At 40.2% G+C, this 26,951-nt stretch overlaps 2 protein-coding genes across 3 annotated transcripts in view; both read right to left on the reverse strand.

Annotated features, from left to right (window-relative positions):
* Nucleotides 1-120: 120 nt before the first annotated feature.
* LOC119115308 (ADP-ribosylation factor-like protein 6) lies at nt 121-2,850 on the reverse strand. 2 transcript variants are annotated; one of them, XM_037239705.1, is made up of 9 exons: nt 1,997-2,850; nt 1,838-1,888; nt 1,695-1,756; nt 1,509-1,577; nt 1,339-1,433; nt 1,150-1,279; nt 821-876; nt 716-728; nt 127-508 (listed from the first exon to the last, which is right to left on the reverse strand). In XM_037239705.1, exons 1-9 carry the CDS (start codon nt 2,117-2,119, stop codon nt 475-477), a joined length of 633 nt encoding a protein of 210 aa, XP_037095600.1. In that variant the 5' UTR covers nt 2,120-2,850; the 3' UTR covers nt 127-474. The 2 variants fall into 2 exon arrangements, with proteins under 2 accessions (XP_037095601.1, XP_037095600.1); XM_037239706.1 differs by lacking the exon at nt 716-728 and having other exon boundaries at nt 121-508.
* Nucleotides 2,851-2,920: 70 nt separating this feature from the next.
* The window catches only part of epha6 (eph receptor A6), a 68,886-nt gene continuing 44,855 nt past the window's right edge, over nt 2,921-26,951 (reverse strand). The window contains exons 6-17 of the mRNA XM_037280938.1: nt 15,988-16,109; nt 15,395-15,557; nt 12,359-12,467; nt 10,258-10,328; nt 9,304-9,429; nt 8,576-8,761; nt 7,645-7,706; nt 6,936-7,145; nt 6,712-6,861; nt 5,478-5,671; nt 4,907-5,056; nt 2,921-4,787 (exon numbers count right to left, since the gene is read on the reverse strand). Coding sequence (XP_037136833.1) covers nt 4,673-4,787; nt 4,907-5,056; nt 5,478-5,671; nt 6,712-6,861; nt 6,936-7,145; nt 7,645-7,706; nt 8,576-8,761; nt 9,304-9,429; nt 10,258-10,328; nt 12,359-12,467; nt 15,395-15,557; nt 15,988-16,109 — 1,658 coding nt within the window. The 3' untranslated portion in view covers nt 2,921-4,672. The remainder of the gene's footprint in view (nt 4,788-4,906; nt 5,057-5,477; nt 5,672-6,711; nt 6,862-6,935; nt 7,146-7,644; nt 7,707-8,575; nt 8,762-9,303; nt 9,430-10,257; nt 10,329-12,358; nt 12,468-15,394; nt 15,558-15,987; nt 16,110-26,951) is intronic.

The raw sequence follows: 26,951 nt of genomic DNA on the forward strand, positions 1-26,951 counted from the left end.
TGTTTGCCACACAGATGTGGTCTGAAAGTTTGAAATTCAAAGCTGTTTTGTTAAAGGACCTAGTACATGGAAAAAAAAAAGAATGTAATCTTAAAAATACATTAGCAGGCTTTTATTTATTTTTCCTTCATCAACAATATTGTGCGTAAGGAAAAATATGTAAAAATGCATGAATTAAAAAGGTTATTTTTGTAAATACTAAGATGGTACTGATATTGTTGTTGTATTATAAGAGTCTTTGGTGTCATTTTTTTATTGATACATACTATAACATGTTTACGTTTGACAAGCGGTACAGAAAATTGATGGGTGGATTTAAAAAAATGCTGACGTCAGCCTAAGCAAAATTCTTTTGTACAAATTATACTGTTCACTGAAAATTGTCATGGCATGAATTGAAAACGTTGCAAGAGCTGCATCAATATAATTCCAAATTAAAGGTTGAGTATCCAACTGTCCGTCTCCACAGGTATTTCATTCATTCACTTGGTCATGGTTTTGATATGACCTAGTTAAAGATAAAAAAAAAAAAAAAAAGCCATGTTAAGCTTTTTGAAAACCTTCATTCTAATTAAAATGTACAAACTGAATGGGAATATTAAATAAATAATATCCCACTATGGTATATATAGTTATTTTTGTCTTTACTGTCAAAGCACACAACACAAAACTATTAAAACAATCACGTAACATACAAAATCGTGATTATACTTACTGTGCAATTTGTTCTACGAGTACGGAAAAAAAAAATACAAGTCTAAATAAGAATAGTTGCCAGGACACACTGAAATGAACAAACATAATTGTGCACACGCGTTACCTTGGAGCCAGTCCATCCCCTCCTGCAGGCCATCTCCTTCGATAGCATTGCTAGCACTGAGAGACGAAAAGAACAGGTTGAGGATTTAATCACCTCATAGTGCACGTTAACATTCACAACTTGAGCATTTAAACCAAGCTCTTCATCCATCTGCCTTCCATCTGTCTAATGAGTAAACAAGGTGACAAACAAACGTGTAGAAAAGAGTCACCCGGGTTCAAGTCTATGCTGCTGCCGCTGCCACTTAAATTCAACCAGATTGCTCAAGTGTGTTTCCTTTAAAAACATGAATCTAATAATCATGAGCGGCATTAAAAGTAAAGTATTACCAGATGTGCCAAGGTTTGTCTTTGATATTCTCCAAACACAACGTCTGGGAAACCTTGACGGACGACATGGCGTCACGGAGATCCATCTTGTTTGCGAAGAACAACACGGGTACTTTTTTGCTGCAAATATCTGCGTGGTAAGATGGTGAAAATTAGTTAAAGCACGCAGGTGGGATCTTTTAACCATACCTCCGTGGTTGAGAAGGGTATCGAGCTCCTCTTTGGCAACAACCATTCTCAATTTGTCACTGCTATCTATAACAAAAATGATGGCGTGGCTTTCTCTGAAAAAGAAACGAGTACGGACTTTATCAATATTTTGTCATGATTCTAAGAAATTAACAAGGCTGTGTGCGTACTTATAATAGTGCTCCCACAGATTTCTGTATTTGCTTTGGCCAGACATGTCGAATACTGTGAAGGAAAGGCTGCTCGTGCAGAGAAAGACAGCACAAGAGCGAGAAAACATACAATCGAAATCATACAGAAATTATAGTTATAAAATAGTTTAAAAAAAAAGAATTCTTATGCATTCAAAACTGTACCTTGAACTCTTGAACTTTTCAATGTTGAAGCCAATTGTTGGAACTATGTCTTGTCCCGGTGTCTGTATTCACACACAAAACAGAAAAGTAATGACAAGTATGTCAACATGGAAATATAATTTTCCAAGTATGAAGGGCTTTACCTGACTAACATGTTTCCACTCCTCTGAAAATGGGCCTAAGCAATTCGAACGCTGAAAACAAGCAATCAATGAACAACTGCAAAAAAATTGCACGATAGAGCTAACTTTTGCCGCTGCCCTTTTAGTTCCAAAAAGTTCTAATCAGTAACGAGTACTTACGTTAGCTGGTTTCAATTGGTTGATGATGGTAGTTTTGCCGCTGTTGTCCAGTCCCAAACATAAAACATTGACTTCCTTCTTCTTCAGGCCCAGCCAGCCTGACAGTTTATCCAGCAGCCCCATTTAACCCAATTGAAGCTACACTTTTGAAATACTACACATCACCCCATTAATGATCTGATTATCATGGAAAAAATAAGAATCGCAACCTGAGGCGAACAAACACGTTTTGGAGTGAATACTACAACATGCTGAGATGCTGCCTGTGCTTCCCAGCTTGCAAGAGCTAATCCTATTAGAACGAATTAAGATCTGCAAGCCACTCGGTGACCTGATCATGGTGGTGCGCATCTTCCCAGGCCTTTCTTCCTGATGAATTTGATTCATTAGTGTAATGCGATGGCCTGCTTGACAACAGCCACAACAACAACAGCTGCTGCTATTGATCTTTAGCCTGGTTTGCTCTGAATCAAGACCTCTTTGTGTTCTTGCCCGTCCCGTTTAATTTATATATAAATAGTATTGCCAACCCAAGGCTAGGATTTGTTATGAAGGATTTTAACTTTTCAAGGGATCAACTTTGGAGATGATCGGTGGTGTAACAGCTCCATCTCTTGGCTGACTGGCACTTGGGTACTCTTTTTAATCACCGAAGTAAATAAACAGTAGTGATGGACAAATAAGTCTGATTGACGCACTTGAGACATTTTCTGACTCCTCTAGAAGGCACTTGTGGTTTTAAGATGGAGTGGGAATGAAATAAATGGAATACATTTCCATTGCACTGGCCAAGACTACCACAAATGCTTCATGAAGCTTCATTAGTCCATCACTAATTTACAGTACCGACAACAATATATTAAAAAAAAACAACAACTTTTCTTCAACCTGTTTTCATCTGCCATAAAAAACAAACAGCCAAACTGCAGAGCTTTTCAGATTTATTCTGCAAATAAATATCCGCAGTTAACTGCCTCTTACAGTGTGCAAGATCTACAACATCTCTTTGGAAATTATAAAAAAATAAAATACAAGAATTGTAATCATTAGTATACTTGTACTTTGTACAAAAGAACGTTCTAACATTGCTCAGCAGTAGAACATGCTTAACAAACAGCATCTGATATTTTCCGTTTGACTGTCGAAGGGTTTGTCCCAGTGAGAGTGCGTGTCATGTACTGTGTAACTGAAGCGCACTCTTATCTATAATCTATAACTTCATTGAAGGGATAAGTCCTCGGATGCCACTGAAACATATTTGCTAAAATGTGAAGAGACTGTAAGGCATACATGTGTGCGCATGGGACCGTTGCTAGTCAGACAAGATAAATGAAGATGCTGCTGTTAACGTTCGTGCGCTCTCTGCTAACTTAATTTTGAAAAGCTGCCAGTCTCTCTGACTTTCGTGATCCCCACCGAAAAGGCTTCTTTATATTCATATTTAATAGTTATATTCCATACCACCGCCTGTTTACCGGAATGAAGATAAATAATTTCAATGGTAAACATCTGACGACGTGACATCAACTACTGCGGATCCAAAGGTTTTCATTTCAGACTACTTTTATGTACACTTGGTTACCCTACTGCCACAAATTCCACAACCTTTACATGATCACAAAGTAAGCACACAGTGGCTGCCATTACTCCCGTGTGTGCAAATAAATATCTTTAACTAAAAGTATTTCTCATAAGTCTGAAGAACCATAAAAGTCTATGTTGTGTATATATATATATATTTGTTAATAGGAAATAATATACTTTATTTATGAGTTATGTGAACATTCTTTTGTTAAGACAGCGGTGAGCCACATTGCAAATAATTTTGACTTTTTTCATGCGAAGGCAACCGGTCCAGTTTAGCGAGCCGGATACGTGGCACTAAAATCGGTCTGGAGGCTCCGTGTTTGTTAGTCTCCCATTGCACAATTTGTCATCTCTTTTGCGAGACACTGAGGTGATTATTGCTAATCTGATATAAATAAATACCATTTGAAATAAGATTCAGATTTACTTTGACATATAGATCTGCACACATATATAATATAAGGTCATGATAATAATTACTGATTAGCTTTCTATACATTTTAACATTCAAGAAATCTCCTTGACTTGCTTCTCACCACTTCAAGTATTAATGTACTCGACTCTCTGAAGAGAAAGTCAAGTAATGCACATTACTTTGTGATAACTGATCATATTACAAAATGAAAAGTGGTGAGGGTATTTTTATTTATTTTTTATGCTGAGGGTAGAAACATATTTTGCACACAGAGGAGCAGCTACATGACCAAGAAAAGAAAAATCCAAAGATTCAGTAGATTATGTCCATAAATCTACATATCTAAGATTATTTACCTTCACACAGAAAATACCGCAGCTGTAACAAGGCATTACATTCCTCTAAGTGACGGCTCAGGCCAAACTACTGGACGGTCAAAAAATAGGCCAGACCAGACCAGGTATACCGGGTAAGGGGTGTGTAGTAGAAAAAGAGTCCGGTCCATAACTACCAGCCTGGGAGGGCAGTCTGACAAGTCCAATGACGTCCTTCCTACAGAGCGTCTAAGGGAATAAGACTCAGGCACAGGCTGTGAAGTGTCTCTCTGTCAGTCTAGACTTCCCTGCCATCTGCTCCGTCCATGTGTCCGTCCCAGGCCGTGTGAAAGGACGACCTCATACGTGGAAGCCTTTCTCCTGTTCGTGTAGTAGCTGCAAATGGAGGGTCTGTACGCTGCTGATGATCCGCCGCTGGTGGCCGATCAGATCCACCCCGATGCGCCTCACATCTCTAGGGGTAGAAGTAACGAGGCACCGTCATAGACCCATTTTTGAGAAACTTTTTATAATTAACTACAGTTGAAGCACAGCTAACAATTCCCGTCATAACATTTTGTCTTGGTTACTCACTCGATATTCATCCTGGCTACAGAATCCAACGTGTTGTAGCCCGCTGCCATGAAGTTGCTTTTGTACTGACTCATTTTGATGGAGTCCAGCCAGTCACCAATAGAGATGAACAGTGGGTAGTCCATTTCCTCCACGGGAGACTCCGGTAGACTGACATAATCAGAAACATACTGCGATCAGATACAGACAGCCTTTTTATCAGCATCTTGGATTTGGAACATAATTAATTTCCCAGCGTGACAGATTTCATCGCTCAGAAACGTGCTCTGGGAGTCTCACTGTTAGGATTCTTGGAATCATATTATCATCATAGTCCATCCACAAGGTAAAATCTCAACTCATGTATCAAACTAATTATTGGACTCTTTGGTAGCCCCTTTCCCAGTACTCAATGTAAACAAAATGCTCCAAGTCAGTTGCCAAGGTTACACAATAATAATAATAATAATAATAATAATAATAATAATAATAACACATTTTATAAGACGCCTTCCAAGGCACTCAAGGTCATCGTACAGACATAAAATAGCATAAAAAATGACCGGAGAGCAACAATTCACAGAGTACCTACCTCTGAAAGTCTTCCACTAGCGGCAATAAACTACTGGGATTGCGGATGAGTTTATCCAAGAAGGAGACGACGTCTGCAAATCTGGGCCGATGACTTCTTTCTGTTTGCCAGCAGTGCAGCATCAGTTGGTGGAGTGCCACAGGGCAGCCCATTGGTGCAGGAAGCCGATAGCCCTCCTCGATAGACAGAATCACCTGGGCAGAGGCAAAGGATTACATATATTGTAATAAAATTAAAATGAAACAGTTACAATATAAAGACTATGTGCCAGTGAGGATTTTCAAACTGTCTGTCTACATGTGTTGCTGCACAGTGTGCGTTCAAATATCCGTTGCTTAAAGTGCTTAACTCGTGCTACGTAGTGAATTTTGCAATTCAGCTTGTTTTTAGAGAAAAGCTAGTAGTGTATGTACATCGTGTATATGTACCCAGAAAATTGATTTTCAGACTATATTTGCAGTGCATAAAAGGAGATTTGATAAGAGCATGACCTGGAGAAGATGGACAAGTTGATTCTGCAGGTTGCACTTTGAAGCAATTCTCAAACAACACAAATCCTCCCTGAACCCTACGGCCAGTAAGGCGTGTGTGTGTGTATACTGTAAGCGAATGCATGTGTGTGTGTGTGTGTGTGAGAGAGGGACTACGGGGATTATGTGTGCCGCTTTCACATTCATCTGCGTGAGTGATGGATATGCTTCCAAGGCCTTTCCGATCCCTCACCACAGCTCCCGAATCAGCGGGTCACTCAGGCACACTGAAGCCACAGCTTTAAACTTCCCCTCAACTGGATCAAAGTCTGATATATCTTTGACCTTTACACTTTCTCTTCAGCTGACAGTTCACGACAGACGCTTGGTGAATATCTCATGGTCCATTTTTTGCCGCCCACCTTCCTCAAGCTGTGCCAGCAATATTTAATGAGAGAGAACTAATGGAAAATTTGTGGAAAATTGCTCTCTGAAGACACACACACAATCTTAAACGGTCATCAAATGAAGTGTCAGCATATTTTTAACTTCCATCCATCCATTTTCTAGACCATTCGTCCTCTTTAGGGTCGAATGAGAGGCAAGGTACACCGTAGACTGATCCTGCCAATTGCACTCGACACAAAAAGGCCACAATTTGAACCCAGAACTAAATTTGACGTCAACCTGAGTCCCGGAATGGACCTTTCATACAATAATTATCTCGTGTTTTTAGTAAGAACCACAAACGAGAGGCTACTTACGTCCTGATTAGACATCTCCCAATATGGCCGCTCCCCATAGGACATCACTTCCCACATGACAATGCCATAACTCCACGCATCACTGGCTGAGGAGAACTTTCGGTATGAGATAGCTTCTGGAGCGGTCCATCGGATTGGTATCTTTCCACCCTGCTTTCACAAACAAATATAAATGAACGCACACTCAAACCAATTCACTTGTGCATACGACCGTTTTGGTGTACCGTGGTGGTGTACGCAGCCTCGGGATCGTCCTCCAGGATTCGGGACAGACCAAAATCGGACACTTTACACACCAGGTTGCTGTTGACCAAGATGTTTCGAGCTGCCAGGTCTCGATGAACGTAGCCCATGTCTGACAGGTACATCATTCCTGAGGCGATGCCACGCAGCATGCCAACCAACTGGATGACAGTGAAGTGACCATCGTGTTGCTGACAGGGAAAGGAGAGAACACACAGAAGTGAGCAAATGGCAAATGAGAAAAAAAATACATTACTTAATGTAGAGTAAAATTAGACTATTTGCCACATTGTGCTTCATTTTAGCTACGTTGGCTTAATACAGAGATGAACAACAGTGGCACTCAACAGACATCTGCCAGGATAGAAATCTACATAACATTAGCATAGTAGCATAATGGGCATGTCACTTTTGAAAAACAAAAAAAACAACAACCTGGTTCTCTCATTGGGACAGGATTGGCAATATTTACTTATAGTGTAAAAAAAAAAAAAAAAAAAAAAAGGCACATTTTGGAGTGGGGCAAACATATCCAATGTGAACAAACAAATAAAATAATTTTACTTGCAAATAAACCAGTCTGCTAACTGTTAAAAGCAATAAATATGAAATATTAAATCTTTTGATTGACAAAATGCATTAGTGCGACATTAGGAGTACACACACAAGCTCTCGCAATAAAACACTTACCCTCAAAAATGAGTCCAGTGATCCATTTTCCATATACTCCACCACAATCATCACAGGCCTGCCTGCAAACGCACAAGCGCAAAATACTCTTCATCTTTAACTTTGCAAAGTTCCAAAAATAAGTTAAGAGTCCACCTGTGAAGGAATAGCAAACATTGAATCTGTGTTGTCAACTTTGGCTCAGCAGACTAATTAGCAGGATCTGGACCATAGAAGTTCTGCAATATAGTTCATGAGCGGCAAAAAAAAAAAAAGACAACAAATGCACCTGTTTACTGCCGTGTAATGTGTCACCCGTTATTTCAGTGCAGGTATGTCTGTCAGTCACAGCACAATACTCGCCATAATTAGTCTCCAAAGAACAACACCAGATGGAGGGACTGAACGATGGAGGGAGGACGTGAGACAGACAGATGGAAAAAGGGATACTTTCATAAAAGGCTTTGGCAGATGAATCATACAGCCAAGCACAAATTGCGCCTGAGTGTAAGACATTTTTCATGGTGAGGGTCAAAAGGTCTCCAAGGCAGGAACATATTTATATTCAGAAAGTGGTCTCAGTTTATACAGCCTGTGTAAAAACAACCATATGTTGTGCTGGGTGAGCCCCGTAAAACAGAGGTCCTTAACAAGTCAACGCTTCTTGCATACACACACTCACTTTGCATGCATAAAACTTGCCCCTCTGTAAAAATGACACTTGGCCGTACACACTCGCGCGCGCATCAGGGGATAATCAAGGTATAATGTTCACATTACATTAACAGACTTGCAGACAACACATGGCTATAAATGTCAGGACCAGAACAAAACAACATACAGATGATTTAACTGTCGTGTAAAAATAGTCTGCACAGAATTCATTGTCTTCACAACTGATGATTTTGAGCTGGTAACAGAAGAGGAAATGATGATATCATCAATTTCTTACTTTTTGTGACGACACCCTCCAGCCTGATGATGTTGGGGTGATCAAACTGCCCCATGATGGAAGCCTCGCGTAGGAAATCCCGCCTCTGACGCTCCACATAGCCACCTTTCAGTGTCTTTATTGCCACAGCAATCTCCTTCTTGCCTGGTGTTCTCAGACGGCCGCTGCACACCTCTCCAAACTCACCTGGAGTAATACAATTGAACTTAATTCTTATGAAAATTATCCTTCATTAATACAGCTATAGATTGGTTTATCTATTGACATATAGGCAGAACAATATAAATTATCTTTCATTAAATGAACGAGGGGAACTTAATTTAGCTTTGTATTCACTTGTGGTATTTCATGTGTTTTTTTCCTCCAACATAAAAATGTGTGACTAGTCTCGGTAAAGGTGGGGAAACAATGCAGGCGTTAATCACGTTCCAGTACCAAAAGATACATTTTAGCTCCACCTGGGGGCAGTGTTGTAGTTTCCACTCAGCTGAATGATTGCCTCACAGTAGCTCAAGTTATGTCTCTTTCCCCAAAAATAAAGACATACTTTATTTTTCTCTGTAAATCTTGAATGCCACATTTACTTGTGTGCACAAAAAAATAGTATTGCAAATCTTATGGGCCATGTGGGGATTCTTAATAATTATGTGTACTACAAGATCATCACTGACAGACCAAATGTGATTCAAGAATAAGATACGACAGCAAGAGTGTGCATGTTTGCATACCGGCTCCGATCACTCTCTCGATACGGATCCGACATGGGTCGATCTCCTTGGTAAACTCATGGACGGCCTGCGCGGGGTCTTCGTAAGTGTCGGGATCCACATAGGTCTTAATCCCAGGGTAAGGAACTGCAGAGTTTGAATGCCAAAAAGTAGTATGAAGCTCTTTAATATGTTGATCAAGTTGAAGGGTGAAATTAATTAAACAGAGATGATCATCATTCAAAAAATTGTAATTAAACTCCTGAGTGCCTTTAATTAAAAATAGAAACTACTACTCCATAGTGGGGGGAAAAAAATTAATCACATTGAAAATCTCTCCAGGAAAGCAGACAGATGATCCTTGCTAAATTATCATCTGATAAAATCTAGAAACATCTTGAGTGCATAACTGAACTTTAATAACCCGTTAAGCCTTGTTTAATACAAGCCTCCATGCTGTATGAGTGTCCTTGAGCAAGTCACTAAATCTTTAGCAGAGCCTGACTGCCTGCAGGAGGGAAGCCAGACACAAGCTGCGCTGCGCCTCAGGTGATCGATACAGTATCACAAAAAACAATAGCTATCAGTTGTCTCTGATGCATGAAGCAACAACCGTAAACCCCTTGGGACGTCATCCTCCTCTCACAAAGCTACACTCCATTTCGAGTACTGATAATAGACACAGGTTCACGACTATACCTTCACTGGTCGCTTTATTAGGTACAACTTCAGCACCATTTAGTTTGAATGAAAGACATGTACTCGGATATGTCATTTTTGCTGTGTTGTGGTGTCAGGGACTCTCAACGCTTCACTTTTTTTGTTCAAAGCATTTGTCATTGACCTTCACTTCAGTGACATTGTGACGCGATTCACTAGCGATTAAAAAAAACAACTCACAATAACATTGCCAAGACATAGTTCTATATACATTATGAAGACTGTCCAACTAAATGAGTTTGTTGATTTATCTACCGTGTCCAGTCTGATAATCGGTCCTCCTCTTATCCTCGGAGGTCATCTTGGCCTTGATGTACCACTGACACCTGCAAAACACAAACATGAAAAGAAGTTCAGGAGTTTCAATTTAGCTTTTTGCTCACAGTGTAAGATTAAAGATAAAAACTAGCAAGCTAAATTCACAGTGACAGAACAACTCCATTGAGAAATGTCTGAATGGATGAATATGTCCCAAAAAGTAGAAATCCATTTGTGATTGGTTACTTTTATCACGTGAAGGAGTGACGACGCAGTGTGAAGGGTGTAAGATGACCGCTTTAAGCATTCTTGGTGAAGAGCTGCAGTGTCACAGCTGCGATCAAGTGTGTCCGTGCATTTTTTTACATAATCCGGGTGACCAGATTAGAAGCGGTGTCAGGAGTGCTCGGAGCCACAGGTTGCCAGCGTGTGCTTTGACTGAGTTAAGTCTGTGGGGTCCCGGACACTGATGGACAGCGGCGATAACATGGCAGGTGACACAGACAAGAAGAATAAGAAGGCGATTTGGAAAGTCGTCGTTGACCTCTGTTGATGGGGTCAAGCTGTTCATTAAAGAAATGGCGGCATACACCGTTATCAGTGCTTTCCAGTCCTTTCCTCTGATCCCCTTTATCCGCCTGCTTCGCTCTCTCCCTGACTGGCTTTCATGTCCGGGCCGCACACGCCGCCACGGACATGAATACTTGTTATGAGAAGAGATTTTTTTTTTTTTGTGGGACACACTGACATTTGCATAAGCACTCGAAAACAGGAACTTCAATTAAAGCACTTTGCCCAGAGCGCTAATCAAAGCATAACAGCGAATCAAACCACTCCTCTCTTGCCTCAACATCCCAAACAGTCACGTCATCAGAGCAGAGGTCACCCAAGAATTTAAGACGAAAATGACGTCCTGGTATCAATTCAAGGACAGAAGTGTACAGAAAAAGCTTCCGCCCGCTCCTTGTATCACGCACAGCAGCAAATTCAAATTTCAGGAAGCTTTTAGAATAGTAAGGTCCACCTCCTCTCATGTCAGTTCCTCTTATGTCCTCCCTTGCAAAGCCTGCCTTCCACAAGAGCCTCATGAAAACTCTAATGGTTCGCAAGCTGCTCAAGTACATTAAAAAAACACCCAAAGTCCGTCCTACTCAGGGCGAGAGGACTACATATTGTGATCAAGTGGTTTGTTGCTCAGTATGTGTTTGTGTAATGAGGAGGAAAAAGACAAGCCGGCAAAGCATGAGAAAGAACGGCTTCCAGGAAATCTCTCATCAAGCCTAAAACATCTCTTTTTGTGAAGTGATGGACTGATTTCACTATCAATATTAAGAATCTAGAAAGAAATTGTTTTAGGTCATAGTGACAGTGGGCTATGAATTAAATCTCCTTGCATATGACACTAGTAAAGACTGTGCAGTCAACCATGGTTATGCAATCTGTTCATGTCAATAAAGAAATCATCTGCCACACATTAAACTGGTGGAGTCAGAGTTCACCCTTGCAATAAAAAAGTGCACCTCAGACAGTTATACACGGCTAGGTGGGAATTTTTGACAGATAACTTTGTATGTGCGGTGAGTCACTGCGCACAGCTAGAATAAACATTATTGTCATTGAAGATGATGTCATCATTTCACAAAAGTGCCACAAAAATATTTATAGTTGTTAAAGCAGAAAAGTCAAGGGCTATCAAAAAATGGAAATTTGATAGAAAAAAACTCATGGTTTTATTTTCAACCAGTAAAATTTGCATAAATTCAAAAGTTATTTGTATGTTAGCCTCCGCCAACAACCAAGCCATATACATATTTTAGGTTAGCATTACCATGACCCTATTCAAGTGGACAACAATGTGTATGTATGATTTGTGCAAAAAGACACTCTTATGAAACTCATTTTAGATTCTAAAGTGGAGCAAAGACAATTTAATGTTGACATAAAATTAGTATGCACGAGTTTTTACCAGAGCTCATGTTTTGGGATGTTAGCATTTTGATGCAAAAGAAAGGATTCATCACAATTGCCTAGTCTTAAAAAAAAAAGCACTGCCGATATGGTGCACAAATAGAAGTCAGGGGCAGTAAAGTCATCTTACCTTCCCGTAATGAGGAGGAAGAGGGTGAGGATGACGAGAAGGGTAAAGCCACCCACCGCCGCCGTAACGATGACCAAAACCTGACCTTGGTCGGAGGCCAGATCTGATGCTAGAGATGACATATTTTAGGTTAGGAAGGAAAGTAGGAAATATATACGACAGGTAAAATAAAGATGCAGGTGAATAGAGGAAATGGAATGCTGGGCAGGATGACAGGGAGGGAGAGAGAGAAAAAAATACATCATCAAAAATACGGCAATGAAAATGAATCATAGATCTTTTCCCTGAAGGTGCCATAAATAGATCACGTCGTTTCTCCATATAGAGACGTTTGAACAGTTCTTTGTGATGCAAAAAGCTTTCCATCAGCCTTGTTACTGCAATGATTCGTAGGCCTGCCTGATTCTGGTTAATTAATATTATTCATTCATTAAATTGTGATTTAGTCCATAATCATTTGGTTAAATTGGAGCCATTTGATATTCATGATTTTCCCCATTTTCTGTGTCTTGTCACGCGGCTGACATAGGCCAGATAATTGAAAGATGATTGGTATTACCCAACTTATTTCGATCATATTTCATGCTTAATGAATATGAATTGCAGATCGGGGTGCTTGGTCACACACCACTTGAGAGAAGTCCATGTGAATTTTTTTCAAACAGTATCTGTGTGAGTGCATGTTAAACAAAGATATTTAGCACTTCAAGATTGATGTTGATGACAACTATTTAAGTTCTAAATCGCGTATTAGTCTCACAGTGGGGAATATAAACTTCCGTAATTATTTGTGCGTGTGCATAATACAATGCTCTGATTTGCTGGTATATTTTATTTTTAGAATGAATACACCAGAGACAGGAAAGAACTTTTTTTTTTTTAATATACATCATAAAAATTTGTTCATTTAAATATCATGTTGGGATGAAAGTTTGCTTTTTTTGTTTTTACAATGTAAACATTTTTCTTTATTTATGTATTCTATATTTTTCTATATTTCACTGCATCAATGTTCCCTCTATTTTTCTTTTTTTCCCGTTTTAAATCTGCATCATTTCTTAATGATAGCACAACAGTATCATGATTTTTCTATATTTCACTGCAACAATGTTCCCTCTACATTCTTTTTTTTTCTTTTTAAATCTGCATCATTTCTAAAATCAGAGTACAACAGTATCATGAGCAAGTGTAGCAGGTGTGTCGAGTAAACCTGGAGTCAAAACGGCAATCTTTTCATTACCTGACAGCCACTCTCCCCCCCCCTACTCAGCCAGGCTGCCCTATTACAGCCATTACTGACCACTCCGAGGGAGACTAAGTGCCCACGCCACGCTACTGTCACCGCTTCACATATTCTTCACACCAGAAAGGACGTGCCGGACCGATGCAGCTATAATGAGGTGTGCGTGAGAAGACAATGACATTGAGGTGAGGACACAATGAAGGATGCGGTGTGAAGGATGAGGAAACAGGATGACAGCGGCGCGATAAAGACAAATACGGCTGAAAGGGAGAGGTAGATGTGACAACGAATGATGGAAAAACAAAAGTATGAGTCGCTGACTGACAGACGGGCTGACAGAGACAGAGAGAGCGGCGGGGGGCAAATCTGCTTTCGCTCTCAGATAAAAGGCCAGGAAGTACAAAGGCTTGGCCAAGCGCTGTATGATCCACAGATAAAACCCCACGCTGCAGCTTTGGATGGGAGAGAAAGCCACGGTGAGAGAGCTCTTGTGCCAAATCACCCCTCAACAATACCTGACCTCGCACAAAAGGGCAGCTGGACCCTTTGTGTTTTATGATTAGAACTGCAATAAAGCTGTTGCGTTGTCTCAAAAAGACACAAACAAATATCGATTTCAAATACACTAAACATAAAGGCTGGATTGTCAGACACCTTTGGCCACTGTATTCAATTTGTCGATCGATGGAACGGCGCATATCTTGACATTAACAAGCCTTTTTTTTTGTCTTCATGAGTAACTCCACAATGGAATCTTATAAATGGAAGTCAATATTAATATTGTTTGTCGTTTCTGTGATTTAAAAGCATACAACTGATTGTTTATTATTGCTAGTTTTAACAACTGCATTGATGCAGCAGTGGAAGCAAAACAATTTTTTAAATTAAACTTGAACAGACCACAATAGGCAAAGGAATTAAACACTGAACTACAAGTCGGCCGGTAAATGTCTTTTCTTGTTAAAAATCCAACAAAAACACATCAACGGTTGTCGAAATACACTCGAACCAATCACAAAGACATCCTAGCTGAACAAAAAGGAGAGGTTACGAGCTTATTGGCTGAGACGCAAAAGGCCACCGGGGACACTAACGAGGCAAAAAGGTACACACAGACCCCGGAGAAGCACAAACACAAATTTGGCATTACGACTCGAGATGTAAAGTACGAGTCCCTGTAGAGGTGCACTAACGGTGTACATTTTCAGCGCAACAATAACAGTGTCACACTTTGAGACCTGAATTATCTTTGAGGCAAAAAATAGCCAAAACAAACAAACTTTAAAACTGTTCCCAAAGAACATATACCGTATTTTCCGGACTATAAGGCGCACCGGACTATAAGGTGCACCATTAATGCATCATGTCAGATTTTTAATCCAAATCAAATCATTCTCCATTTTATCTTTTTTATTTCAACTTCAGACGCAACTAATTACTTTATAATCACAAAATAATGATCCATAGTCTTTTTGATTCATGATTCATAGTCTTCAGCGGGCCACTTACGATTGATTTCATGACACAATGCTTCGGGCCAGTTTAAATTTAGGAATTTGGTCCACATATAAGGCGCACCGGACTATAAGGCGCATGGTCGGCTTTAGAATTTTTTTTAGGTTTTTAGGTGCGCCTTATAGTCCGGAAAATACGGTAATCAGTTTGATGGATTTATTAAACAAACCATCTGATGTGTCAGGTTTGATGAATGCTACCAAGGTGAGGAGCACCCAAACCAATATCGAGCAATTTGCCCGAAATGTTAGAACGGTGGTAACAATATGATAACTTACAATCTCCGGTAGTTTTGTATTCATATCTGGTGGCGTGGGCGCTGTATCCAGATGGCGTGCGGGTGCGGACACTGAAGACGTACCAGGTGGCTGGTTTCAAGCCTGTGATGATCACACTAGGATCCTTGGTGCTTGTTGAAGAATAACTCTGCTGCTCTCGTTCCTATGTTGGAAAGAAGGTAAAGAGGTTTTATGTAAAGGATGCATATCCGTTGATGTGTCACTGCTGTATGTCTATTAATATCTTATGGGCAACGTTGCATGCACACACAAAAAAAAGAGAGAAAATATTTTTCCATTTAACATAATGAGCTCATTGAAATTCAAAACAGCTTCCGTATCAGCTGTGCTGAGTCCTTTATGAATACTCACTTAAGATATGGCATATGCTTATTCTCTAGACACGGTAAAAAATAAATAAGAAATATCGGAGCCCTTTTATTTGACTGAAAACAATATTTCGATCGACAAACAAGATAGAAAAATAAGACAAAACTAAACTTTCTTAATAGCTAGCCAAGACAATTTGTCTGATCCTGGTTATTAAGCATTTATATTTATTTATTTTCACTGGACCTGGACCAACACGTTACCTTCTGATAGTATTTGATCTCATAGTCGAGAATGGGCAACGTTTCTTTGGGTTGCTGCCAGGAAAGAGCGATGCTGTTGGGAGACGCCCAGTCTTTCTTCAGAGAGCCCACCAGCGAGGGACCTGGTTCAAAAAAAAAACATATTCAAATTCAACTGACCTCCTTTGTCTTCCTCTTCTCGTTGTGTGCTATTCTTTTGGCGGCATTAAGCAAGCACCACATATTACTCGCACACAACTAATTCAAACCCAACAACTCCCTCTCACTTTTTTGCACTTTTTCTAAATGTTGGCCGTAACAACACGCCTCGCCACCTCAATTTTTTTTCAATTGTTAACACCGTCTGAGCAGGCTCATATCTTGAGCTGAGAAAATTTTACAATTTCTTGTTGACCTGATGAATTGACCCCAGTCAGTGTAATTAGTATGCGCCTCGCATACAAAGTGAGTAGTGATTATAAATGATGACTTATTAGGACCAGATAAAAAAAAAAAAAACGCGTCTGACGTAAGTATAGAGACATGATATGCAAATGTTTGATTATTGTCCAATCAGTGTCACACATCCATGCACACACTTAACGAGAATACATCATAATAAACGCGAGTCCCCCGAATCTACTGGGAAAACTGTATACACAACATTCCTTAACAATCCGGTTAGATCATTTAGCTATAATTGAAAACAAGGCAGAGGAAGCTGCATCTTATTTTCCTGTACTAAATTGCATTTGCTCTGTGAATGATTTTTTTTTTTTTTGGGCTGGGTAAATAATTGTACTCAGCTCCCCAGAGAGGTCAGCAGATGTAGCTGTCCTGAGAGTCATTATTATATATTACACATGGTGTTACACAGCCGACTCATTATGTGGAGATAAAAGGTGGGCCTGCTTTCCTCAAGGGTATTCCGAGTGAAGGATGACATGCTACATAGGGAGATTTTTCCTTCTTGGATTTTTCTTTAGGTGAAGAACACTAGAATGTCTCCATTCCATAGTGTTGTTGATTGTAAGGAAGAGGGAAATGAGGGATCATTCCTGAATGTTTGAGGTTTTGATCAAGAGCTTGAGACCTGGAGTTTTGGAAACAGGCTAAGACCTGATGAGAACCGCAGGGCTTTGAGCTTGTTAAACAGGTGCCCAGAGAGCCACTGCTGGTGAGCCGAGCTCTAAGTGACCACCTCGGATTCTTTCATCCATCCATCTTTTCCTGCCTTTTTCTCGCTTCTCCCAGCAATTTTACAAAAGAGGTGTTGAGCACTGTAGATGGTTTTAATTTCAAATACTTATCGTAATGGCATATTTACTGGCGAGATGGTGATAAAAACAAATAAACAGGATGGACACTCCATGAATCTAGGTTTATGAAATCTACCAGAAAGAAAAAAAAAAATGACTATGACACTGATCACCGGCATAAGATTAATGGGTGTAGCTATTTGATGGTCAACAACATTCCAGCCAGCACACTCAAAGCGTACCGTGTGTGAGAATAAGAAATGACAGAGCATCTTGATGCATTTACATCCTTCTAGATGTTATCACTTTATAGAGCCGCTCTCATATTGCATTTATTCCTCCGTGGGAAAATAAAACTCATCAAATCTGGTGTGGGTGCATCTGGTGAATAACAGGGTTTAAGGCGGCGGGATGTTTGGCATCTCAGGCTGGTATATTGGCCCTGACAGAAAGCAATAAACAAACTCAACACAATATTCCTCCCTGACTCCAAGATTCCAATTAGCTCGCAAGTGCTAATGCACACTTGGACTCAGACATACTTCTCAGCCAAATTCACTCTTACTGAATGAACTAAGTTCCTATTGATTGTTTAGATGCCACTAAATGCCCTCCATCTGAAACTAAGCTCTCTTAATTGGCGCCAATAACCTCTGAATTGGTGGCCAACTTCATTTAACCATGAACTTTGCATCTAGACACCTTGATAAAATTGTGTCTCTTAAGATCTCCAACAGTAGGTGATTTGCTACCAACTGATACTTTTCAGGGGTTTTCAACTGGTTTTGCACCGAAGGAGGATAAACTTATACAGGCTATTTATTTGCATCTGTATGTCTATTTTGGGAATCTCAGCTATATTTGACATCATTTGGATGGGTAAATGATTCACATAATTATAAACCAAGTCTAAACAATGAATCAATTTATTTTTTAAAAAAACAATTATTTTCCATTTCCAATTTCGCGGACCACCTGCAATACTGCCGCGGACCACGAGCGGGCCGCGGACCACTGATTGACCGTTGACAACCAGCTCAGTCACCTAGTGGTAGAGTGTCCGCCCTGAGACTGGAAGGTTGTGGGTTCAAACCCCGGCCGGGTCATACCAAAGACTTTAAAAATGGGACCCATTGCCTCCCTGCTTGGCACTCAGCATTAAGGGTTGGAATTGGGGGGTTAGATCACCAAATGATTCCCGAGCGCGGCACCGCTGCTGCTCGCTGCTCCGCTGCTGCTCGCTGCTCCGCTTTCCCCCAGGGGATGGATCAAAATCACACGGGGATGGGTTAAATGCAGAGAACAAATTTCACCACACCCAGATGTGTGTGTGATGATCATTGGGACTTTAACTTAACAATCATTGCTTTGCATGTTTATTGGCAAATGCAGACATGTCAAAGTTTCACTTTGAGGAATGGGACACAAGGCAGGTGTCTCTAATGATTGTGTATTATTAGAGCTGCGGCACGAAACCTGCCAGAGGACATCACTCCCTCTATGAGAGGCAGGAGCATCGGAAAGCCATTAGAAACAGCAGTCAATTACAATGCCCAATGGATAGATTTTGCAGTCGAGCGTGGTTAAGCTCAACATAAACTAATGGGGAGTCTTTAAACGAGCTTGACCTGCATATGATTTTAATTAGCTTTCCTGCCCCAAAGGCTTCCATTAACGGTTTAAGAAGAAAAAAAAATCAATAGAGCCGCTATTGATGCAGTGTGAGAGTTTTAAACGATGTCCGAACACTTCACTGATTCACTGTTGATAGAAAGAGCGTGTGAACAAAAATCAGCACATTATAGATATTGTTGTTTACATCGGCCATTTTGATAATATTTGTCTTCATTCAGGATTGCCTTTGGGCTGTCCCAAATGATACTTTCATAGTGACTCACCACTGGTGAAAAAATTGTGTGTGTGCGTGCTTGCTAAGATATCTGACAATAATATTACATTCACGTCACTTCTATTTGACTGAATACAAATGAGTTCAAATCAATATTTTTCCCCGCTTTAGAAGCACTTGATCAGATCAGCTTTTGTGCGCAAGAATGTTCAAATACATGACATGAATAATCCAAGATTTGGTAGTAAAGCAGAAAAGAAGATACAAAAATGCTTTGGTTTGGTTAGTAGGTAAATAATTCAATAATATCCTCACAGGTCAAGCAAAGTTTTCCTTTTCCTTGATTCATCCATGAAGGTCAAGCGTGTGCAAGCATTTCTGTTGACTGTCGCTAAGCAGTTCTCTCTATAAAAGGTTCCTCTCCCTCTTCTAGATCTCATCATAAACCTCAAACCTCTCCAAAACCTGTCATATTGTGATTACATTTCGCAGTGTGAAAATTGCAAGCTAAAAACTTTCCCCGTGTCCTTCTCCTCCATTCTGGGCATCAATAACTTTCATTTTCGGACTGCTGCCCAATTGCTGTGTGCTAGCACAATGTCTAAAGAGGATTTATAAAGTTCCAGAAATGACATCACCCTGAACTTAGTAATGGAAACAAATTGAACTAAAAGTGCAATTCTAAGAATCTATTGAAGAACATGTCTGAACGATTTGATCGATCCTACTGACATGAATGTTCCAAGAATACAATTATTGTTCCATTCAACAACAAAATATGTACCAAATGCGTTTGCCGTTGAATGCGATCCACAAAAGAACATTTGCCTGTGACCCCGGCGACACAACCGAGATGTCAAGTGGATGGAAACTGGGACAGTTTCATGCACACCTGCAGTCCCCCTCCTGCTGTGGTGGCTGTCTCAAAGATGACGGTGAAAGGGAAGCTCCTTATATTAGTTTGACCTAGCAGATGGTCACCAACAATTGATTATACAGTATATTTACAGATAATTCAAATCAAGTTACACAATAAGAAAAGAGGGAATAGGATTTTTGTCTTGAGGGTAACAACATGGCCAGCACAAGATGTGAGAACTCTGTCCAAAAGATAATAAGGCAACTTCGGAAGACCTTTGATTTGAACTTCCTGAGCGCAGCAAACCCTTGTCGGCTCGCCAGCCTCTCACAAACCAAGGTCTCTCCCGCCTTTAATAAAGTCCCAGTTTGCCGCTGATCTTTCTTGTTCCCACTTAATGGGGATGTGGAGAAGAGATGACATGCGGGGAAAGGCCAGTAAAGCGGGCCAATAGTAGCCCTCTATGATCAATAGTCATTTGTCCTCCACCATGCTTTTGCCCAAAAGGTAATTAATGAAAAGAAGGCACGTATTTAGCTCCTGACAGCTGACTTTCTGCTGGTTGCTCACACAGACTTTACGTTGCGACTTCAAATACGTGCACTGTTTTGGTCTTCATGCTCTTCTAAATGGAGGAAATTAAAACAAATAAAAACACGAGTCATTCTCAAACAAAAGCATCGGCTTTTGAAAGAATATTCGTTTCAAGTGCTCATTAGTGACTCAAGTATTTCACTTTTAAAAAAAAAAACCTGCTCAATTTGTGTAATTAGTCCAGGGATTTTGTAGAATTGAAGATGAAAGAAAACCACATTGGCGTTTGGACACCATGTTTGTGATGGAACCTAAAATAGTTTGTATAACTTAGGCCATCATAAAAATCAAGGCATAGCCTAAAAACTGTAAAGACGTGAAATGTGGAAAGCCATAATCCACTCATCCCCTCACATCAAGTGAGGAATGGTTAAAATTTCTTCATATTGTTTGACGTTCCCTCTGATGTCATCTAAATGAAATATTTCAAAGTACCTTTCTCATAAAAAAAAAGGCTCCAAAGTCAGTGCGGCGAAGCCACACGCTTTATAATAAGAGGAGGCTCCTATAGAAGCCATTGCAGACTTGCTGCAGCAGAACACGCAGCAGGCAGAGGCAATGCATTCCTGTGGAGCTTATTTCCAACAGGGCAAACTGCACACAGCCCTGCTGTCAAAGACTTCCTTCCCTGGTTGAAATAGTACCTGCTATATACAATACATACAGTATAATAACATGAATTCAAGTACATTTTTTAAAGGGGGGGGGGGGGGGGGGGGGGGGCTTCATGCTGTTGCAGCTTCCAGCCTTTTGCCGAGCAGAAAAAAGCCTTTTCAGAGTTTCTAAACTAAGTTATTAAGATGATTATATATTATTTACTGTCCTCATGCTCAATTCCACCAAGCAGTTTTTAGTCTTTCCGCAACTCTCTCGCATAAGTTTGGCCACGTTTGTTCACTTTCCTGGTATAACCAGACTTTTTTTTTTTTTTTTAAATCCAGAATTGGGTCTAAGTGCTATTGGGGCACTGCATGAAAGACAGCACCAAATTATTTCCACCGAGCAGTACATCAAACTCAGTTTTGACGGTTTATAATGTCAAACTTTGAGTATTCATAGCGATATGTCGACCACCATAAACAATTGATTGGTTGACTGAACTAGGCGGAGCATAACGATTGATTAAAACCAATGCTAAATCATTCACTGCCATTGACGAGAATAGATGTCAAACATAACTTTGGACTGGAATGAGTTAAGTGTCTTCTCATGCTCTCATCTTCCTCCTCATCATTGTTGTCATGACACTGTCACACCAGTATGTCATCACTGCGAAACTGAATTGTACGCTTCATGAAAACGTTCTGTACAAAACACAAACGAGACTAAACCTTTTAAAAGGAGGCTGAATATAATATAATAAATGTTGAAATATGAGTGCAATCTAAAAATCCATGAGATTGCGTCTTCAAAAGCTACGGAAATGTAAGCAAGCCAAGGTGTATTCAACATTTGAGCGACAGCCATTACGAATGGTTAGATAACGAGAGTCTAATGCAGCTTCAATTAGAAGCGACAAAAGCCCCGCCGCAGTTGATTCATCCAATTTTCACAAGACAAAGCCTTGCATTCTTGGGAGGAAATTCAAGCCCAAAGATTGAATAGAGGATTGAGGTGGGAGTTGAGACAGTGAAACTTCAGAGAACATCCGTCAGCCGTGCAGAACAATGAATCCAATCACTCTGCATTAATGAGCCAATGCTTAAAATAGTTCCTGCTGTGAGGTGAAGTCAGGGGAAATTATCTTTGCAGGGGGAAGCCTACTGATAAAAGTCTGGGCATAAATCATTTTGTGGGGTAGAAACAGCTAATCTCGTTTCTTTCAAAACTCTCCACCTGTTCTGAACACTGCTGAATAGCAATCCTGGGGGGGGCAGGTACTCTTTTTGCTGACTGGAGAAACCGTGTAGGTGCAACGAGCTCAGAGGACTGAACCCAAGATATATAAGACCACCCAGAGACTTGAGGGGAGTCCACCGTTGCTGCCCTCATGTAATGCTTAACACATACAGGGGAGAAAAAAAAAAAAAATCAATTTCAGAAAAGAGGTCAGCGCTAACTGTCCTTTGTCTTGTACAAAATGCCTTGTAATAGATTTGCCTCTGTTGATAATCAGATAAACCCTTTTTTTATCCCTAAAAGTTTGGGCCAACGGTTTGACTTTGCTCACCTAATCTGATGGGATGGTAATCAGTTGCGTATTTGTGTGCTGCAACCTGAATTTTAATAAACAGTAACAAGAGCAGCATAGATAAGGGCCTTCCTCCCGACCACAATTGCGCTAATTTAAACCCCTCTCACATCACATTTCGTCCAGACTTCCTTGCCTTTTAAAATCTACAAAATAAAAAAATAAAAAATGCTAACACACAATACAGTAAAATACCAAAATCCAAATGACTCATTCCAAAGCATTTAATTTTTTTAACTAAATGTGTGTGTGCATTAAGGCGTACTATCAACAGGTCATTACCACATGAGAAAAGGTGCTGAAGGGCAACAGATGCCCCGGGTCAAATATGTTCCCGCGGGACGAGCCCCTAAACGGACCTGCCAACATGTACAGCGAGCCAACACCTGCTAACATACCACAGTTGCATAAATTCATTACGTTTGCACAAACACGCCCACACATACACAAACCACTCTTGGCACAGCAGGCCTTGTTGCATGGACTACCACTTTTCTGTTGTTGTTTGCATCATAATAAAAAAGGCAAGATATTAGTTTGACTTAAAAATGAATCGAACTTCCCTCCGAAACCAAATATAACTTTAGCAATTATGCTAGTAGGCTAACAAAATGGTGTTCAATTATACAATGCTTATGTTGTGATAACAGCAACTTGCTAGAAGTTACTCAGCTTCATTTATTAATTGCATCGAAATTCTCAAACACTTGCCCTGCCTCTAAAAATCTTAATTCCTGATTGACAGGTGGAAATTCTTCACGTTGCGGATGGTAAAGGTCACATGTGTTTCCCCATTCCTGATGTGACAGTTTTTGAGGTGGCCACAGTCAAATGAGATCTGAACAAGGAAGACATGAAAGGACAGCAACTGACTGATTAGAGTTGTCACAGAGCACCTCCGCTTTTGAGTGATGCCTCCTCAACTCGACCTCCCTCACCCCTCAGTGAAAGCACCTATCTTTTCTGTCCAGAAAATTCTGTCCTTAAGATGATGCTCTTGACTCCTCTCAAACTGAGAACTTTGGTTCAGAAGGTTCATGCGCGGTGGTCATTTCTTACTGCACTTTTGAAATCTTGTTTTGAGTGTGAGGGTCATCTTATCAGCGAGCTCGGCAGAGGCCTGATAACAATGTGGAGGAGGAGGGTAATATCGAAAACATTCAGGTTAGTCACAATGGGTCTGTGACCCACTTTTGGAAAAATAACTAATAAAATATGTCTGCAAATTGAGGCTGATGAGAAAATTCTTGATCTCTTGTTATGTCTGTGTCTGGTCTTCGCTTCTATTAAACTTTTACATTCCGGGGTTATCAAGCTTTTTTTTTTCCTTCCCTGCACCTTTTCTCTCTCACTCCTTAAGGTGCTGTCGGCAGAACCCGGGTTGTGATCCAATCGCAGCCTCGCTGGAGCAATCACTGCCTGCTGATTGGTTTTATAATCCTCACTCGGGATCTCAGATGGGTGAGAATCAGCTGGCTGAGAAGCGCGCCAGTGAAAACAGTCATATTGATGCCTTCACTCCCACTCCCTCAAACAAAGCCTTTTTTTTTTTTTTTACATTATATATCGTAGCTTTCATTCTCTATCCAAAGGCACTTGATCAAAGTGTTTGTGTGACAAAAAATGATTTGGGGTGGAAAAAGAGGGGAAAAGATGACATCCAAGCAAAGGTTTGGTGTCTAAAATGAATTATATATCAGGACCTATATATAGGTTATATATATCTGTGCATTGAAGCAAGTAGCTTGGAAGTAGGAAAAAAAAACGGAGTGCATCTCACAAGTTTTGCCCATTTCCACAGTACATTTGCAAGGTCAGTGATCACGATGTTCGATGGCTCACAATGTGTTGTAGCGCCTTCTTTCGTAAGAACTAATTAGCCACCAGCACACTTTCCAGTTGGCAGCAATTCAGCGCCTCACACAATAACTTCAACAATGTCATATAAACAGTGTGCTGTACATACAAAAGTGCAGATTTTCAGATTATGTACCTTATAACCTTAAACTGGAATCGTATTACATGGTCTGTCAATTCTTTTTTTGAAAGTGCACGATTTACCCCACGCACAAAATCCATGTACCTTTTTGTGGATAAATAATACCGTGACTTTGTTTTATTTCGGTCAAAAGATGCAGTAGAATGCTGATGTCCACCTTCACGAAAGTGCATTGCATTGTGGGATTTGTATGCAGTCAACGTCCCCGGTGCTTTTATGGCTGGCTGAAACATTTCCTCTTAAATCATGAACACTTTGTGGATCATTAGCTTCGCTAAGGTCGAGGACATGTTTTTACCGTGTAGTTTATTAGATTATTAGCCAGGGTCCTGGAACCAATATCTTTCATACTGCCTCTTGCATTATTGAATCCTAATTTCTGAATGCAGTATTGCGAGGTCTTTGGGTGTCGCGTTATGCCTCACACAGAGCGTTTCATCAGGGTCCTTATTGTGTGTCCTATTTACTGTGTCCTTGTCTAACATCTGTTAAGTTGTTCAAGGACAAACAACTTCCTAAGCATGTGTGCCTTTCTGGTTGAATGTGAAAATTAACTAAACAGCTTTTTGGAAGTATTCCAACAGTGATTGGAAGCAACATAATTTCAAGTCATAATGGTTTTGGGCCTGGAATAAATTTAACAAAAAATTACAGATGTTACAGAGTTATATTATTAAATGTTACAATGCATCCAGAGACGGTTTTACAGGGTGGCAAGGGGTGGCAGCTGGCACCTTTACCAAATGCCTTGCCACTCAAGTTGTCTTTCATTTTTAAGTCGTCCAGTTGATAACAAAAGGATCGGAATTACAATATTTCTATGAGGGGATGGGCATGAGCATTATTCTACTCAACAGGCATGGAAACAAGAGTTCACAACATTTAGAGAGGATTTTCCCATCTCATTGATTATATGAATGAAAATAATTATTAAAAACAGCAACAATAAATGTCAATTTCTAAAGAAAAACAGTTTGTTTTCAGTTAAATTGCCAATATCAACAGCATATTCCCAAGACTACTTCCTCATTCAGTCCAAATAAAAACCAACAATGCAATGTTAATTATATTGCTGTTAACTTTATGGCTATTGCAATGTGAGTTGCATTAGCAAAGTATTTCCACCGGCACAAGCTGCTCCATTATCTCATGAAGTAGCCACAGTGTATAGTAAAAGGAACTTAGCCACTTATTAGCTGTAATATGTGTCTAAAGTCATTAAAAATACATGGGAAATGATAAAAAATTAAGTAATACACAATTTACTGCTTCTGAAAAGCAGCCAATAATGTTTGGATAAATATTTCAGAAAGTCTTGTGCTGTAGCTCGCGATGAGAGAATCGGCAGAGGTTGACTGTCAAACTCAAGGACACATTGACTGTGAAACCGTCTGCTAACAAGACTGTGTAGTCTGTCGGGATTTACTGCCCACAAAGCACGAGGCGTGTGTTTGTGTGACTTATGTGTGTCATCCATCTGTTGCACAAGCGCACACCGCCGAATGGATGGCCATTTAATGTCTAAAACACACATGCAAGAACAAAGTAATGCTTTTTCTCCGTGAGAATGGATTCAGATACGCGACCACCGGCCAGTTCTAATGCTTTAATCCTGTGAGGATAAATAATGTATAAGTTGTCTAAATGGAAATAAATACACACAAGTGAAAACTGTGTGCACCCCCACAAAAGTCGAAGTGTCATTTGACAAACGTTCCTCCACAAACCAAGGGCTCCAAACGGTAAACAAATGTTTTAATGACCATTTCTTTCCCTACAAGCAAGAACATAGCAGCTTTTACCTTTTTGCTCCAAACGCCCTGATTATGCCGAGAGTGTTAAAAAACAAAAGGCCAAAGTAGTACAAAATAAAGTAATATTATTCACAGTTAGATTCTTGCCTTTCAAATTGTGCATAAAAAGCCTCAGTTTCTAACAGTTTGAGCAAATTCCATAAAGCACATTATATTGCGCTAAATTTGTCTTTTCACACCTCCTATGTGTAAGGTACAGATGTGTGAACTGAAACTTTCGGATCTCGTATAAGAACCCGAAGCAAAGTTTAACAATGTAGAACCCGCCGTGCCAGACCGCTTGCCCCGGGGGTCACCACACGTCTAATTATTTGCATTCAACGGCATCAGCTGTGTGGAAACTTTGTGGATACAGCAATGTCCCGCTTCTGCGAGTTCTGTCTGAAAGGCACAGGTGATTAAATGCGTTTCTTCCGTTAC

This window comes from Syngnathus acus, chromosome 21 (assembly GCF_901709675.1).
Source record: "Syngnathus acus chromosome 21, fSynAcu1.2, whole genome shotgun sequence".
NCBI lineage: Eukaryota > Metazoa > Chordata > Actinopteri > Syngnathiformes > Syngnathidae > Syngnathus > Syngnathus acus.